The sequence below is a fragment of the Phoxinus phoxinus genome (assembly GCF_949152265.1).
Source record: "Phoxinus phoxinus genome assembly, chromosome: 18".
In the NCBI taxonomy this organism is placed as follows: Eukaryota; Metazoa; Chordata; class Actinopteri; order Cypriniformes; family Leuciscidae; genus Phoxinus; species Phoxinus phoxinus.
The window spans coordinates 29499238-29516633 of NC_136893.1; the positions used below are offsets into that span (position 1 = coordinate 29499238).

At 42.6% G+C, this 17396-nt stretch overlaps 2 protein-coding genes across 2 annotated transcripts in view; one reads left to right on the forward strand and one right to left on the reverse strand.

Moving 5' to 3' along the window:
* Nucleotides 1–17396, reverse strand: part of LOC306985873 (6-phosphofructo-2-kinase/fructose-2,6-bisphosphatase) — a 91338-nt gene that overhangs the window by 30434 nt on the left and 43508 nt on the right. Inside the window, exons 8-11 of the mRNA XM_079588618.1 lie at nucleotides 14485–14692; nucleotides 6073–6219; nucleotides 5835–5939; nucleotides 5065–5194 (exon numbers count right to left, since the gene is read on the reverse strand). Of these exons, the coding sequence (XP_079444744.1) occupies nucleotides 5065–5194; nucleotides 5835–5939; nucleotides 6073–6219; nucleotides 14485–14692 (590 nt within the window). The remainder of the gene's footprint in view (nucleotides 1–5064; nucleotides 5195–5834; nucleotides 5940–6072; nucleotides 6220–14484; nucleotides 14693–17396) is intronic.
* Nucleotides 8150–9670, forward strand: LOC306985886 (uncharacterized protein). The gene is made up of 4 exons (XM_079588635.1): nucleotides 8150–8286; nucleotides 8412–8546; nucleotides 8642–8722; nucleotides 8837–9670. Exons 2-4 carry the CDS (start codon nucleotides 8475–8477, stop codon nucleotides 9083–9085), a joined length of 402 nt encoding a protein of 133 aa, XP_079444761.1. The 5' UTR covers nucleotides 8150–8286; nucleotides 8412–8474; the 3' UTR covers nucleotides 9086–9670.

Consider the following 17396-nt stretch of genomic DNA (forward strand, 5'->3'; position numbering starts at 1 on the left):
AGGACAAGAAAGGTTCAGTAGATTGTTTGCACTAAATGAATGGTTAATGTCATGGTGTAATGAACAGAGACTGCTCTTTGTAAATAATTGGAATCTGTTTTGGGAGCGACCTAGGCTCTACCGTGCTGATGGCCTGCACCCCAGCAGAATCGGAGCAGCTGTTCTGTCGGACAACATCTCCAAGACGTTACACACCATATGACTAGTAAGTCAAAGTCCAAATCACATTCTTTGCTGTCCCAAATTAAGTGATATAAGTACCAGTGTAGAACACTATATAGAAACTGTGTCTATTCCTCGTTTAGTGAGGCCAAATAATAAATCTACTGCAGGATCTAAGAAAAATCTAATTGTGATTAAACCAGAAAATCTCAATATTAGTGAACAAAAACAATGTTTAAAGCTAGGTCTTCTAAACATTAGGTCGCTTACACCTAAGGCAGTTATTGTAAATGAAATGGTCACAGATAATAGCTTCGATGTACTTTGTCTTACTGAAACCTGGCTTAAACCAAATGATTACTTCGGTCTTAATGAGTCCACTCCGCCAGGATACTAAGCATGAGCCCCGTCTGATTGGTCGTGGCGGCGGTGTTGCAACAATCTATAGAGATATTCTTATAGACCTCCAGGGCCCTATGCGGATTTCCTAAAAGAGTTTGCAGATTTTCTCGCAGATCTATTAGTCAATGCCGATAAGGCAATAATTGTTGGAGATTTCAACATACACGTTGATAAAACAAATGATGCGTTAGGGGCTGCGTTTACAGATTTATTAAACTCCTTTGGGGTCAAGCAAAACGTTAGTGGTCCCACTCATCGTCTTAATCATACTCTAGATTTAATTATATCATATGGAACCGATCCAACCGGTATAGATATTATACCGCAAAATGATGACGTCACTGATCATTACATGGTAACTTGCATACTACGTACGGCTGAAATGTGTCATGTTGCGCCGCGTTATCGACCAGGTAGAACAATCCTTCCAACCACTGTAGATAGATTCTTGAATAGCTTACCTGACCTATCTCCGCTCCTCAGTGAACCCAAACTAACAGAGGAACTAGAGGAAATGACTAGCAGTATGAGCACCATTCTCTCTAGTACATTAGAAATTGTTGCACCAATTAGATTAAAAAAGGTCAGAGAGAAAACTAAAGCACCATGGTACAACAGTGCTACGCATGTTATCAAGAGAGAAACTCATAACTTAGAGCGCAAATGGAAACAAACTAATTTAGAGGTCTTTAGAATTGCGTGGAAAGACAGTATGTCACGTTATAAAAAGGCCCTAGAAGCAGCCCCTAAAAGCAGAGTTAATTTAACTCTGGGGATTTTGCTGTGTACAATCTTTGACAGCGTCTTATGATTCAGCCTCAATTATCACCCCTCAAGAACAACTAAAGCGCTTTACAACTATAGGACAGGAAGAGCTTCCATTTATGTCTAAAATACTAGAGAAAGTTGTGTCCGCTCAACTGTGCTCTTTCTTGCAAGAAAACGATATCTATGAAAAATTTCAGTCTGGATTCAGGCCACACAGAAACTGCGCGCGTTAAAATTACAAATGATTTACTTTTAGCTTCTGACCAAGGGTGTATCTCAATACTAGTTTTACTCGATCTTAGTGCTGCGTTCGACACTATAGATCATAAAATACTCTTAGATCGACTTCAAAATTACACTGGTGTTCAGGGACAGGCATTAAGCTGGTTTAGATCGTACCTATCAGACCGTTACCATTTTGTCCATTTAAATGGGGAAAAATCAAAGATAACGTCAGTAAATTATGGATTGCCGCAAGGATCTGTGTTAGGCCCTCTGCTATTCTCAATTTATATGCTGCCACTTGGTAATATTATAAGAAAACATGGAATAAGTTTCCACTGTTATGCTGATGACACTCAATTATATATTTCATCACAACCAGATGATAACACTAAATTATCTAAAATGACAGAGTGTGTTAAAGATATAAAATATTGGATGACGTGTAATTTTCTTCTATTAAATTCAGATAAAACAGAGGTATTACTGATTGGTCCCAAAAACTGCCCACAAAACCTCTTACAATACAACCTTAATCTAGATGGACGTCCTGTTACTTTATCCTCTACAGTAAAAGATCTGGGTGTTATACTAGACCGCAACTTGTCTTTTGAAAATCATATTTCAAATGTCACAAGAACAGCCTTTTTCCACCTTAGAAACATTGCTAAGCTACGTAACATGCTCTCTGTTTCTGATGCAGAAAAGTTAGTTCATGCATTCATGACCTAGAGACTAGATTACTGTAATGCTTTATTAGCTGGTTGTCCTGCATCCTCCGTAAACAAGCTACAGTTAGTCCAAAATGCAGCCGCTAGAGTTCTTACTAGGTCAAGAAAATATGATCATATAACACCAATTTTATCATCTCTACACTGGTTACCTATTAAGTTCCGTATCAATTACAAAGTATTGCTACTGACCTATAAAGCTCTAAATGGTTTAGCTCCTGTGTATTTAAGGGATCTTCTATCACCCTACAATCCATCGCGCTCTTTAAGATCGCTAAATTCGAGGCTTCTGGTCGTACCTAGGATAACTAAGTCCACTAAAGGAGGGAGGGCGTTTTCACATCTAGCTCCTAAACTCTGGAATAGCCTTCCTGATATTGTCCGAGGCTCAGACTCGCTCTCCCAGTTTAAAACTAGATTAAAGACGCATCTCTTTAGCCAAGCATTCACATAATGCATCGTACCTTTTATACTACAGTTAAATCAGATCAAATGCATTCATATTATGAACAGCATAATAATATAATTTATTATATATAAATATAATATAATTAATAGCATATAATTATTTCCCATCTGCCTTCTTTTGTTGTTATCTCGGGACGCCTGTCCCGAGATAACTCAAATAGAGTTTGTCAGCTCCAGTTATGTATCCAGCCCCTCATGGAGACTTCAGATGCCCCAAAGAGACGACTCGACGCCTGTGACGAGACGACCCAACGCCGGCGATATATTATGCCCTAAATTTATGATTAACTAACTGTATTTTTGTATGTACATTTCTGAAATGCATTTTCTGTAAAGCTGCTTTGAAACAATATGTATTGTGAAAAGCGCTATACAAATAAATTTGAATTGAATTGAATTGAATATAAGGCCTGCACACACACACTTCAGCTTTGTTCTTCAAGGTCTCTTGATTCTAAAGAGACAGTTTCCATTCCCCTCTGCAAAGAAACAGAAGGTGCTGGATCGTCAGCACAGAACAGTGGTCTCTCTCCAGTGTGCACAGATGAGTGCAGAGAGCTCCCCTGGGTGCATCAGCAGCGTTCTGATAGAGGCAGGTTCTTATTAAAAGAGCAAATTCCTCTAAAAGAGCTGCACGGCGGATCGCGTCTCTTAAAAAATACCTGAGAGTGACACAGAGGCTGATACAGAGCTGCTTTCCCGGGCAGCTGTGAGCATCGGGCTTAAGTGGTCTCCGCCGCCCTGTCCCGAATGCTAGATCAGATGCTATGGCTCAACCTTGCGGAGATGCAGGATGCAGAGAAAGTGTGCTTTCACTATGCCCCATCTCCCAAGGCGGCCTTTTCAGGTCACACACACACACACACACACACACACACACACACACACACACACACACACACACACCCTCCTCGCTATGCGAGTGTCCCAGCCCGATCCAGTGTCCGAGTCCTCCTCTCATCCCGTCTGCCGAGCCTGCACTTCACGCCAGTCCAGTCGAGCCCGCACTTCAGCCAGAGCTGCCGAGACCAAGGCAGTATGCGTCGTGGCCGACGCCCCTGAGACTGTGAGCGGCATGCCCGCCGCGCCTGTGACCGACCGCGTCGTGCCCGCCAAGCCAATGTCCGAGGTTGATGACTTCAGCGATCTTCCTCCTCTCATCGGCCCTGACAAGCCAGAGCCAGTGCCAGTCGCCTGCCCGCCAGAGTCTGTAAGCATCATTCTCCCCGAGCCAGAGCCAGAGTTTTCAAAACCTTCATCATCCCTGGTCCCGTCCAGTTCAAGGCCCTCTTCATCGCTGGTTCCGCCCAGCTCAAAGCCCTCTTCGCCCTGGGTCTGGCCCAGTCCTGACCCGCCCTCGCCACTGGTCTCGTTCAGTCCTGACCCGCCTTCACCGCCTGTCTCATCCAGCTCTGACACTCCTTCGCTGCTGGCTCCTACCCGGAGCCTTAGCCCGTTAACCTCCCCAAGAATTTTTTTTGGGGGGCAATAAGTCCTCTAGTGCAGCCTGCTCCTCTTAGGCCGCCCAAAGGTCCGTCTCCGCTCTGGCCATTGGCACAGCCTGCTTTGCCATGGTCACCTCCTCAACCTGCTTTGCCATGGTCACCTCCTCAACCTGCTCCGCCATGGCCACCTCCTCAGCCTGCTTCACGATGGCCGCCCGGGGGGTCGTCTCCGCCAGGACCGCGTGAGGGGTGGTTCCCTACTCCGCCGTGGTTCCCTGACTAGTCTGCTCTGCCTTGGTCGTCTGGACCATCCTGGAGTCCCAGGATGCCCACCCCCCCCTCCCTTCTGTGTTATGTTGTCTGCGGCGCGGGTCGCGCCTAGCGAGAGGGGGGAGTTATGTCACAATCACCGTCTGTCTTCCTCATCTGTCTCTGCACCACACTCCCCAGAATCCTCCTTGGCGCACACGCTCATTGTCACCTGATTACTAATCACCGTCACCTGGACCTCATTATCAGTTCAACCTTCCTGAGTTGAACCGGTCCTGAATTTTCTCCATTTGTAGACAACTTGTCTAACCATGAACAAACGCCCAGCAATGCTGTTAGAGCCATTTTCTTAGACACGAATGAAGATCACAACTGTTTTTATGAGTAATCAATGCAGAAATCCAGGGCTGCATTTCTCAAAGCATTGTGAGCCAAGTTGGTTGTAGAGACCATTAGTTGCTGTGGTTCTACAATCTAGCTTACAATGCTTTCGGGAATAGCAGGGTTTGCAAACAGGGTTTGCAGGGTTTTTCTGTAAAGCCCATGTATTGGAGTAAATTAATGTTCCAAAAGTATGTTCCAAGGTTTCACTCTACCTGCACTTTTGTCCAGGAAGTATGCCAGCAGACAGCGCATGACAGCCTGGTGACATATGACCAATACATTCTCCTGGCGCTCAAGCTCCATGATTACAGGCTCTAAACGCTGAACCAGATCCTCATAGGACTGAACACACAAACACACACACACACAAAAGAAGGATACAAATATATTAACCTTTGCATTTAACGTAAATTGAATTGATTGATTCTTTGTTGTTTAGAATCTAGTATTCCCATAATTCTTTTGTCTTTTATGAGTTCAATAAAGGACTCTGTCTCGTCTTCTGTCCAAACACACCGCATCATCTACATCAAGTGACCTGTAAATGCGCAAAAACTGTTTCCATTGCAGTTTTACAAAATTGTCCTTTTTCGAATTGCCTGAAAAACCACCTCAGAAGTAAAACCTCTTTTGCCATATATGGGATTTTTTGCTCAATTGGCGTGTTTCTATTAGGTATATATTTAATTCGCAATTTAAATTTGAAGGGTAATGGAAATGCGGCTAATATAATCTTCAGAAAGGCTCACTGCAAAACCTTTATCAGTAATGCACCGACTGACAGCCTGTGCAACACGCAAACACATAAAAACATCCACATTTTTTTAAAAATTGAAATCTCCCATTGCTGTTCAGTATCAGCACCCTTGGAATGCTGTTTGGCCAATCAAAATCAAGGTCCAAAAGTGTCCTTTCATACATGGTAGCCCAGGTGAGTTTTAACAAAGTCCCTGCCTTATTATTCAGGTCGCTTGTCACTCACCTCCCCCTTTGGATAGCGGTACCGGTATTTGTCTTGGTCTCTGAGTGCAAACTCCTCAGGAAAGTGATCTTGAATCTCTTCGTACATCATCTCCTCACACACACCCTGCACATGAACACATGCACTTCATGACAAATATATATCATTCAAAATCAAAAGAACCAAAACAGCAACTGTGACTTTTGCCCAGTGGGCACTTCGGTCTGTCTCATATGTGCAACTAAACAGGACTACTCACAGCATCAATTTCATTCAGTGCTTTCCATTGCTCATATGGCACTCCAATCGCCTCCGCAGTCTGGATTGTTCTCCTCATGTGACTGGTCCAGATCTTCAGGTCCAGGATGTACTGACCCCTGATGTATGTCCCTAGAGCTGCAGCAAACTGACACAAATAAAAAACAGTGTGTCCCAAATCAAAGTATATTGAAATAAATAAGTATTTCAAAGATACCCTGATTGTCTAAGATTTCCAGGGGGAATTCTTAATGCAGATCAACGCACACTCTACAGGCCAGCAACTCACTGCGCTTTGGAGGAGGAATTCAGTTAAGAACTTCAAACACAAGTAAAAAGTGTTTAAAAACTGAAAACATTGCAGATATATGAGACTGAATTAGAGAGGTTTAGATAATAAACAGAATCTAACATAATGAAAAACATTATTTTAATCTACAAAAACATTGTGAACTTTAATAAAGACATTTTTGGCTTTTAAATTTTAAATGCATCATTATGCAAAAACATGAGGAGAATTCTCCACATGAAAGACCCTCAACTGGAAGATCAATGTGCAATGTCTTTTCTCTCCAATACTGTAGCATTGTAGCGTAAATTGTGTATACAAGAACAATCAACCTGAATTCACCTTACCCTACTAATGATATAACTTCTAAATGTAGAAATTGTGATGATGTTTTGACGTCTTGTAATAAAATAAAGTAGCAAGCACAGACACGAGTGTGTATTTACTCCCTTCTCTTTACTACTATTCTTCTTTACCTTCCATCCATAGTATTATTTTATACACAAATAAATTATTTATAATTCAGATGAGAATAAAGTTAGTGTTCATTTAAATTTTAAGGAAAACAAATATATTGATCTGAAATCTTCTATAGATTCCTACTTACTGTAAAAAATACACTAAAAAATATTCCACAACAAACCATTTAAATTGAATGATATTCAGAACAGAACAATTTAAAAAAATAACCATAAACAAGCCAAAATGAGTGTTTACTTATTTTTATGTACACTCGCAATAAAACACAACATTGTGCTTTTGTACAAAACATTAAAGCAATCCCACCCCCAAAATGGCGCTATGTTTAAAATGAAACTAAAACGCTCACGGCTGCACGGGCAATAACGTGTCCACGGCGAGAAACGAGCAGAATAGAGTGAATGTTTTTTTAGTTCATTCCCACTGGACGTCCGTATTTTACTTTCGCTTTAAAGTTAGCGATTTAAAAGCCCCCGCCGGTGTCACACATCGATTAACCGGTGGGAAAATATTCTCACAGTCACATCTAGGGATGGAATCGAGAACCGATTCTTCTTCAGAACCGGTGCCGGTGAATCAATTCCTTGGAACCGTTAGCATGCCTGCTTAACAATTCCGCTAATCGGTTCCGCTGGTTACAAATGTGCCATGACGTCACAAACGCGCTGCGTTGTTTTGATTCAGAAAGTGGCAAACATGGCATCAAGGCAGAAGCGCTCTAAAGTTTGGTTATATTTCACACGAAAAGACGACAATACAGTCACTTGCAACAGTTGTAAAAGGTCCATTTCGTCAAAGGGTGGAAATACTCCAATATGCAGAAACACTTGGCCACACAGCATGCACTTCATTTGCAGGACTGTCGTGTGTTTGATACACTACTACTTAGTGACACAAGTGAGTCAAGCAGCAGCGGAGCTAACGGGACGCCATCTGTCATTAATGCCGAAGGTAACTTGTCTCCAGGCAGGACATTTCATTGTGTAAACTTTTACTATACGGATAATCTCCATTGTCCATGTCCATCAGATGTAGATGATTATGATGAGTCTGGCTGGCTCTCAGATTTTGTGAACAGCTGCAGCTATAGACCAACGGCTTAGAAAGCCCATGGAGAAGGAGAAGTAAATAATGTTTGAAAAAATAGGGTTATGTTTAAAAGGGTTTTGTTGTTGTTTAGCCAATATATATTTTCTGTTTTGTTTATGTTGCAGACTGGCCAGAATGGGCAATGAGGACCTGAGGAAAGCAGAGGAGTTTGTGCTGCTGATGAGGACGCATTACACATCCACACTTTCTGTCTCCAGCGAAAAAAGTCCAACCTGTGGCCAGATATTGCCCATACTTTAGAAACTGCGCAAACATTACACAGTGCAGGCAGACGACTCTGCATTCGTCAGGAACGTCAAGGAGAACATCTGGAATGATCTTTCCAAACGTTACCAGGTACAGTCATTGACATGTGTGTAATGGTGAATTACTATATGACAATCATATACACTAATGGTTATTTATTGTCATTCACATTTTCCTCTAAATTTGTGTTGTTTGTCCTCCATTTTAAACATAAGGGTGATGATATCCAGGCATTCCTGGAGGAAGCCACTGAGTTAGATCCCATATTTAAATCTAAAATGGACAGGGATGAAATCTGGGACAGGGTCAGGGCATCAGCAGTGGCAGCAAACACAGAGGCAGTTGAGACGGTATTTGAATTTGACAATGGCTTTAGCATATATCTGTTGTGAGACCTTTTCTTCTTGCTCTGTGGTTCTTCTTACACTGTAAATTTCTTCTCAAGCTGTCAGAGCCAAGAGATACACAGGGGCAGGCAGAAGAAGAGGATAGAGAAGAAGAAGAAGAAGAAGAAGAGGAGGACTACGTAAGTTTATTATAGCTAATTGTGATCATTGATGATAGATGGCACATGGCAGGGATTATTACACTATTTCTAAACTATTTAAAACTAAAGCTTGTGGTTATGTCATTATTTCAGACGCCACCTGTAAAGCAGAAAAAGAGGACAGCCCTAGAGGAACTTTTCGAAGAAGAGGACAGCAAGCTGCTTTCCACACAGCAGCAGCAGCCCCCTGTCTCCACAGCCCAGAGAGTGGAGCAAGAAATCCAGCTTTATAGAAGCCTTCCTCCCATTTCAACCAAAGACAGTGCCAGTTTCTGGTGGTGGAAGAAGAGTGACACATTGCCAGTGTTGTCAGCTCTAGCTGAGAAGTATCTCTGTGTCTAAGCATCCTCCACCCCTTCTGAAAGGGTGTTCTCCACTGCTGGAGACAGAAAGTCCAGAAAGATCTCGTATCCTTCCTGAGAGGGCAAACATGATCATTTTTCTGCACAATTGTTTTTAATTTGCCTAAGTTGATAGTTGTGGTCTTTACAGAAGACTTTTTTGTATTTTCTATGTCAGTTGAATTTTGTGTCAGGTTGAATCCAAATGAGCACTGTTAACACCCTGGGGACCAAGGTGTTTTTGGGGCCCTTGGGATGTTTTGAAATGCCCTGACATTTGTGCTTTTTTCAGTTATTTATAAACATGTTACTGGCAAAGGTGTAAATTCACTCTATATAGCACAAATGGGGCTACCATAATATGTGAGCAACATGTATGTACATGTTTGTATTTTTAAGAGAATAATGTTTATGCGTGGTTATTGAAAAATAAAAAATGAGAGTTGCTGAAATAGACCACAAAACGCATACTAAATATGTGTTCCGAAGACTTTTGACTAATGGATATTGTCGCTTCGAGTTCTGGCTTCAAAATGATGTGAAAAACATCCTGCCTAATCGTTCACATAAAACAATACATTGATTTAAACTTTGTAAGACCATTTTTTTGTCAGAAGAGGTTATGCATGGAGTGGTAATGGCCCATCAATATTAATGAGATTCAGACCCGGGGTGTGACAGACACTCCCCCAATGGCCCATCATGAGGCAAGCCTAAACAAAGAATTGTTTTTCAATCTGTTTTATTGTAATTCCTCTATGTGGAGGAACTAAATGTTCAACTGAAGACACAAGTGAATATTACATGCCTGGCATTTCCAAGGTGTGTCCTGCCTTTTACCAAGCTGTCCTTTGCAAAGCACACAAATCTTGCGATCAACTGTGCAAAAAGGAATATTTCGCAAAACTGCAATGGAAACAGTTTTTGCGCATTTACAGTCACCTGACTTAGAAGACGCGGTGTGTTTGAGATCCGTGTACGCAAATAATAATAATAATTATCATCATCATTATTAAAACATTTATTAGGCTACATATTTAGAGATGCTTTTATCCTAAAAAAGGAACAAAGCAATTCGTCAAATGTCATTCATAATACGGGTTAGACAATAATAATACAGGGCTAAGATTATCACAAATAAACACAAGATTTTGACGCATATCCAAGGGTTTGTGTGGAGTGTGGAGCGCGCGCACTACATGGCACGGAGCCGCGGACGTGAACACTTGCATTTTCCTATCAACAGTGAAACAACTTAAAATAGCCTACTACTCTTATCATTTCTGGTCATACAGAAAATAACAATACATTATTCGCAACTACTTTTATTTGTGTAAACTCACAATAACAAGAAAGCGTTGTGCTTTTGTAAAATAAAACAAAACAATCAGGCGCGCTTTCATGATCTCCGTGAACTGGAGCGCGAGAACTGAAACAAAATATAGCCTATGTAGGCTAAAGCTTGAAATGTCCACTTTAAAACGAACAAAATTCGAATCGAAAGCTAATACATTATGATTATGTAATGCGTATGAACGGAGCATTTCTCTCTAAAAGCGCATCTGCTTAACAGCGGAGATAGAGATGTTTTTAACCACCATAGAAAACAATAGTTTATTAATAATATTAATGGCTCTTCTCATTCAGGTTCTAGCTTGGCCTTAGAAATCGACATGTTTTCCATATTAATTTGTGAAAATATCTGTAAAATATCTGTAATAATAGTGGGTAAATATGTAGCCTACTTACTCTTTCTGATTTCTGAATGTGTTGCTAAGCGCACTCCGAGTTGCAGGCGTAGGTAGTGATGAAGCTCCATTCCTTTTAAAAAAGTTGAAGAATATTATTGTATCGTGCCATCTTCCCAACGCGCAGGTGACTGAATGATGAAACTTAAAGCATTTGCTTGGGGGGGGTTTATCTGTTTTGCATAGATGGCTTAACACATTATCTTGTGAATAGCGCGCTCCGTGAGTAGGCGTGAACGAATTAAAGTCAATGAGCTCGTAATGAGCTCGACTGGAATCACTCTCTTTTCATACAGATTACAGAAGCTGAGAATATTTGTTTTTTATATAAATTACTTCATTTGAAAGATGCGATCTCAAGCTTTATGCCCGTGGGTAAGTTTGCCTGTTTGACTGAATTTTCGCGGAGTTACAGATCATTTTCGAACGCATTTCAAATTGGAGTTCATTGACAGAGAGAGTGCAGAACTTATGTTAACTCATGTTAATTTTTCTTTATTTGGCAAAAAGCAAAACACTTTATTTTCATTGTGAGTATACAGAAAAAAATAGAAACTGAACAGGATCGAATGATGTATAACATGAAAATGAAAGATCAAAATTAACAGAGCATTTTGAGTTTATTTTGCATTGCTAAAAAAAAAACACGAGCAAAACGCGCCGGCGCATTTTTGGTCCCCAGAGGGTTAATATTCCAAAAGGCACAAAAAACACTGTTTTGAGTCTGTGTTTTTAGTTTTTATGGCACATAAATGGCAGTTTTATTTATTTATTTGTCTGGACCAATGAATGTGAAGGCACTAAGGCACTCTGCTTGATAATCTTTCAAGGCACACACTAGCGTGCCATGGCATACTGGTTGAGAAACACTGCCCTAGGCTATAGGTCCCTGGACTTTACTTTGAGAAGTAGCTCACCTACTTTTAGGTTTGTTCTGAGGTTGCTACACATAATTTGTGTATATGTGCTCTGTGCTGTGTCTTCTGATCAGATATTAAAGCAGTTAATACAATTTTTTTTTTTTACTTATTCTTTCACCCAATGAGAATCGATAAGGAATCGGATCGATAAGCAATATCGATAATGGAATCGGAATCGTTAAATTCTTATCAATTCCCATCTCTAGTCACATCCCTAATATACTTATATATAAATACAATATACAATGGGCCTACCTGATTTTGAACACAAGAGGGCAGTATTGCCCTTTGACTTGACTTTTTTTTTTTTATAACTAACGCATTCTGGCTGTTTTTAAATTTAAAATGTCTTTTGCGGTTTACAGACACCATTTCATATCGCGATTAGAACTAAGCACTAACTTGATCTGCAGCTGGATCCGTTGTTAGGCTACTCCAGCACGTTTGAGGTAAAATTTCCAGGATTATCACGATATTATTATTCCTCACTACAGTGTGTTATCCAGCTGTTTGGGTGTTGACTGGTTTGCATGTGTTGCTTCAGATCTGCGTCTGAATAGCGGCGCGCTCTCCATGGGCGTGTCACATTAGCAGAGTAATGAGCTGCCAGAACGATAATGAGAATGGCTGATCTCTCGCTCTTTTTATATAGATTACATAAACAGAGAATATTTCTTTTAGTTTTGAATTAGATAATTTAAAACTACACACTTAAATGATTATAGAGATATATAGCTCATGTCTGAGTGAATAGTATTCACTGAGTTTTGTTTAAGTTTACAGACGTGCACTAGAAAAAAAGTTCACGGAGACGGCAGAAAGCACACCCTGTTTACTTTCTTTATTTTACAAAAGCACAATGTTTTATTTTCGATTTTAAGTGAACCCATAAATAAGAAGACATTTAACAGTTTATTTTTTAATATTTCTTAAGCCTGTATGACAAAAAATGACGGGAGTATTTTAAGTCTATTTTGCTGCTATGTGAAAAAAAACGAGGCAAACTTGCCAGCGCGTTTTTGGTCCCCAGAGGGTTAAGCTGAACGGTACAAAGATCACAGCAGAACCATCGCGCATCTCACAGCGACGTGTTTTCTCATTACTGAATGATTCAGCATTCTGAACGAATCGGTTGGCTCAAAGATTCAATGATCAATCCATAAACATCTGTCTCATTCATGAATGACTCAGTCGTTCAAACGAGTCGAATGACTCGCTCAATCAATGACTCACTCATTAAGACAGTCGTCTGACGACACCTAACGGCACTTTAGTGTTATGTTTAAAAGTAGCCTATCATTCTTTCTGTTAGGCTGGCATAAAACTTAGAGCATGACATTTGTTCGGCATGATGAGATCAATATGTGTACCGAGTTTCGTATTATTACATGCAAGCATTTTTGATATATGGACAAGTGTTTGAATCCCATTCCAGGGTGCGCTGTTGAGCCCCCCTGCCACACCCGGGTACCAGCTTCAGCCCGGCTCTGACGGCCGCAAGTTCTGACCTGTGTGCAAAGTTTCAAGAGTTTTCGAGCACGTTAAGGGCCCCAAAAGTGCCCGAGAAGTCGCACACAGCAGAGAAAGGGTTAAAATAAAGCCCCCCTCCCCACAGACACAGAGAGTGTCAGAGACAGCAGGCAAAATTCTCAGATTTTCTCCGAAAAAATCCCATTCAAACCAAAATATCTGACTTCCTCTTGGTCAGAGCTAATGACTGTAAATTAGAAAGTTATCCGGCTCGAGGAGAACAATATACATACCAATTTTTGTTAATGTAGGTAAAACTAATACCCCATTTTTGACTAAAGGTGGCGCTACTGAGCCCCTCACCACGCCCGTTTCTGAAACTTTGCACATATCTACTAGCTAATAAATGTAATGTGTCTGTAGAATTTCATGCAATGTCAAGCATGCTAAGAGTTTCAAAAACATCAAAAAAGAATATTAAAGTTCGATGCGTTGCCATGGCAACAGTATTTAATATATCAATAATCCTTTCACAGGTCTACATCTACCGTGTGTTTACATTAAACACGTAAAGTTTTTACGGGCAAATCGGGTAAAAATAAGAGGGTGATTTCAAAGCTTTTTGAAAGTGACACACTTCCTGCTGCCAGTTGGTGGCGCTATAACTTTGACTCACAATAGTCACATCCATGTGATCAGCCTCTTACAACGAACACACTGCTGAAGTTTCATCAAGATCAGTTAATGTATGCAGAAGTTATAACACACTTCCTTTCTCTCTTTTCTCGCCATAAATTTTTCCTCGCCATGGCCAAACCGTTCGAGATATCAAAAATCTGTCTGCAATTTTTCATCCTCAATGTCTTGACTTCATGCTGACCGAGTTTGGTGGCGATTAATTTAATTCTCTAGGAGAAGTGTTTCAAATTCCTGAGCATGCATTTTCAAACAACCCTAAATAGCCGACTTCCTGTTGGGCTGCCATAAAAAAGTAAATGCACGAAGGATATATGAACCGATGAGATCTATATGTGTACCGAGTTTCATATTATTACATGCAAGCGTGTTTTATTTATGGACCAAATTTTCAAGGCTTGGGCCCTAATAATAATAATCCTAAGGAAAACAATAGGGCCTTCACCCTTTCAGGGCCTGGGCCCTAATTACTTAAAACATCATCAATCCAGGATTCATTCAAAGCCTGAAAGTCCTGCTCAACACTCTTTCCATTATTTTAGATTTGAGATAAGATTTACGCTAACCTTCTTTCCTTGTGGAGAGAGACCGGAATCACCTCCGATACGACCCGAAATGTTGAGTTCACTCTCTCCATGACGGCAGAGGTAGATAGTGCGAGGTGTGACATGGATGTTCATCAGGTAGTAGACAATCCTGCTCTGAATATGATCCTGAACCTGATTCACCAGGTACCTGCTGCCCACATTAAAGATCTTAATGTATGACAGGTTCCTGTGGACACACAGAGACAGGGCAGTAATGATGAGGACTTCCACTGCATTCATGTCAAAAAACAGATGTTTTGTCAAATTCATTCTGCACTGTTAACCCTTGCTGTAAAAAAGGCCCAATTCTGAAAGTATCATACCATTTTCCTTTCACACAGTACTGGTTGAGAATTAACAAAGATTTAATTTTCGAAGTTTTATTGAAAATAATAAACATTTTGCAGTCACCATGATGGAGATCAGTGTTTGCTTTAGTTGGGGTCCTGATTCTTTAACATTAGTTCCTTTTCGTCCTGGGAACTCCGACATGTCGTCGAGGGAGTTCCCTGACGAATTGGGATCACGCTAGGGAGCCAATTGCCTTTGAGAGAATTAAAACGAGCCAATGGACATTGGCATGCAAGATTTGCTTTCCGCGACCTGCCTACCAGCGCGGGTATAAAAGGCGGAAGTAAACATTGTGTCAGTGCTTTTTGCTTCGGAGCCGTCCAGTGTGTCTCTGTGTGAGCTGCTGTTCTTTGCCTGAAGAAAGATAAAGAAAATACGAGTCCTCTCTTTGGAAGAAGATCCTCTCTGGTGCTGGTGTGACGGCGCTTCAGCGATCATCGCTTCCTACTGCTGACCGAGCCTTTTTTTTTCTCTCTTTAAAAAAAAAAAAAGAGCTGTTTTCACGGCTGGTAGTGGGTGAGTGCAGCACACAGGCTTGCAGTTTCCCCGTTGCTTCTGCCGCGGTGGTCCCTCGGTGCTTCGGCACGTGAACAGAGAGTGTAAAAACTCTTCTGATAGAGCATCACAGGCTTTTCGCGTCCTTTTCAGGATGTCGTCTCACCCGTGCGTTTCTGGATGCGGTCAGCTTCTCCCTCAGGAAGATGGTCATAAACACTGCCTCTCGTGTATGGGCTTAATGCACGCTGAGGGAGCGTTTGTGAACAAGTCTCATTGCGGGAACATGACTCTGGCTCCGGTTGTTTCCTTCGGGGCGCCGCCTGAGGATCAGATGTCGATCGCGGCATCGGAGGAAGAGCGGTCATCTTCTGAGGGAGCTGAGGGAGCGTTTGTGAACAAGTCTCATTGCGGGAACATGACTCTGGCGATGCTACGTTGGAGACTGAGAACCCTGAGACATGGGGGAGTCCCTTCAGCGGTTCCCCGATCTAGTTCGTCTGCCGGTTCAGTTCGGCAGACGGCTACTTCGGTGAATCCTGTTGGTGAGCGGATGAGGATCAGAGTGCAGAATGTCCCGTGCGGTGAAAGATCCTCACGGGCTTCTCACTCCTCTAACAGCTCGTTGCCATTGGCTGTCATGGTGGAGCTTCCGGAGCCGTCTCGGGCGGTTCCGGTTGTTTCCTTTGGGGCGCCGCCTGAGGATCAGATGTCGAGAAGAGCGGTCATCTTCTGGTGATGACTCAGCAGAACTACCCCCTTTGGGTGTGGTGGCTTCGGCTGAGCCGGATCCGGAAATGGCCACTATGCTCGAAAGGGCGGCTGCGAATGTCGGGCTCGTCTGGAACCCTCCAACGGGTCCCGAACCTTCGCGGCTGGATGATTGTTGTCTCGGATTGCTGCTGGTTTGTCTTCTGTGGCCGTAGAGCCTCCGGCTGCTCGTCGCTGAGGGCGCCCTCCTGCGACCGCTCCTCCTTCAGGGCAGCAGTCTAAACCTGGAGGGCGGAGGTCTGGTCGTAAGAAAGCACCCCAACCCGCTCAGACGCCTCCAGCCCCTTCTCGCAAAAAGAAGGGCGGAAAGCGTTCCTGAGATCGGCGACCTGGAGGAGGACCTGGATGCTGCTCTTCGGGAGGGTGCCTTTGCAATTTTTTGTTTGTTTCTGTTCCGCCCATCTGTTCCGTTCATTCTGTTCCCAAATTTTCAATAAAAGAGCAGTTTCTACCTCCTCTTTCAGGTCATCCACGGCCGAGACTGCTGGGCACACAGTCTTCCCCGTCCGAGAGGGTCACAGTGGCAGTGCACGCCGCCTCCGAACGGCGCTGCCACACCAATGGGTGGACGCCTCCAGGACTGGAATCGGTGCGATATTGTCTCAGCGGCATGGGAATCCAGCTAAGATGTTTCCTTGCGCCTTTCATTCCCATAAATTCACTCCAGCCGAGTGTAACTACGATGTGGGTGACCGGGAGCTTCTGGCTATGAAAGCTGCCTTCGAGGAATGGCGACACTGGCTGGAGGGAGCTCGTCTACCTTTCACTGTTCTCACGGATCATCGGAATTTAGAGTACATCAAGTCTGCCAAGCGTCTTAATTCCAGACAAGCCAGATGGTCCCTCTTTTTCTCAAGGTTTGATTTCAAGATCACTTACCGTCAAGGTTCCAAGAATGGCAAAGCTGACGCTCTGTCTCGCCAATTCGACAGCTTCACTGGTCCACCAATGTCCGAGCCCATCCTGCCCTCATCTCTCATAGTCGCTCCAGTGCAATGGGATATAATGACGGAGATTTCCGCCGCTCAGAGAGAGGAGCCGCCACCTTCCGGATGCCCTCCCAGCCGTACCTTTGTACCAGAGTGTCTTCGCACCCGAGTTTTGCAATGGGTCCATAACACTCCCAGTGTTGGTCATCCCGGTATTTCAGCGACCACGCATCTAGTTTCCAATCGCTTCTGGTGGTCCTCTCTTCAAGCTGTATCTCTTTCGTTCGGCAGTGCTCCACTTGCAGCATTGTCAAGTCTTCCCATCTAAAGCCAGCTGGGTTACTA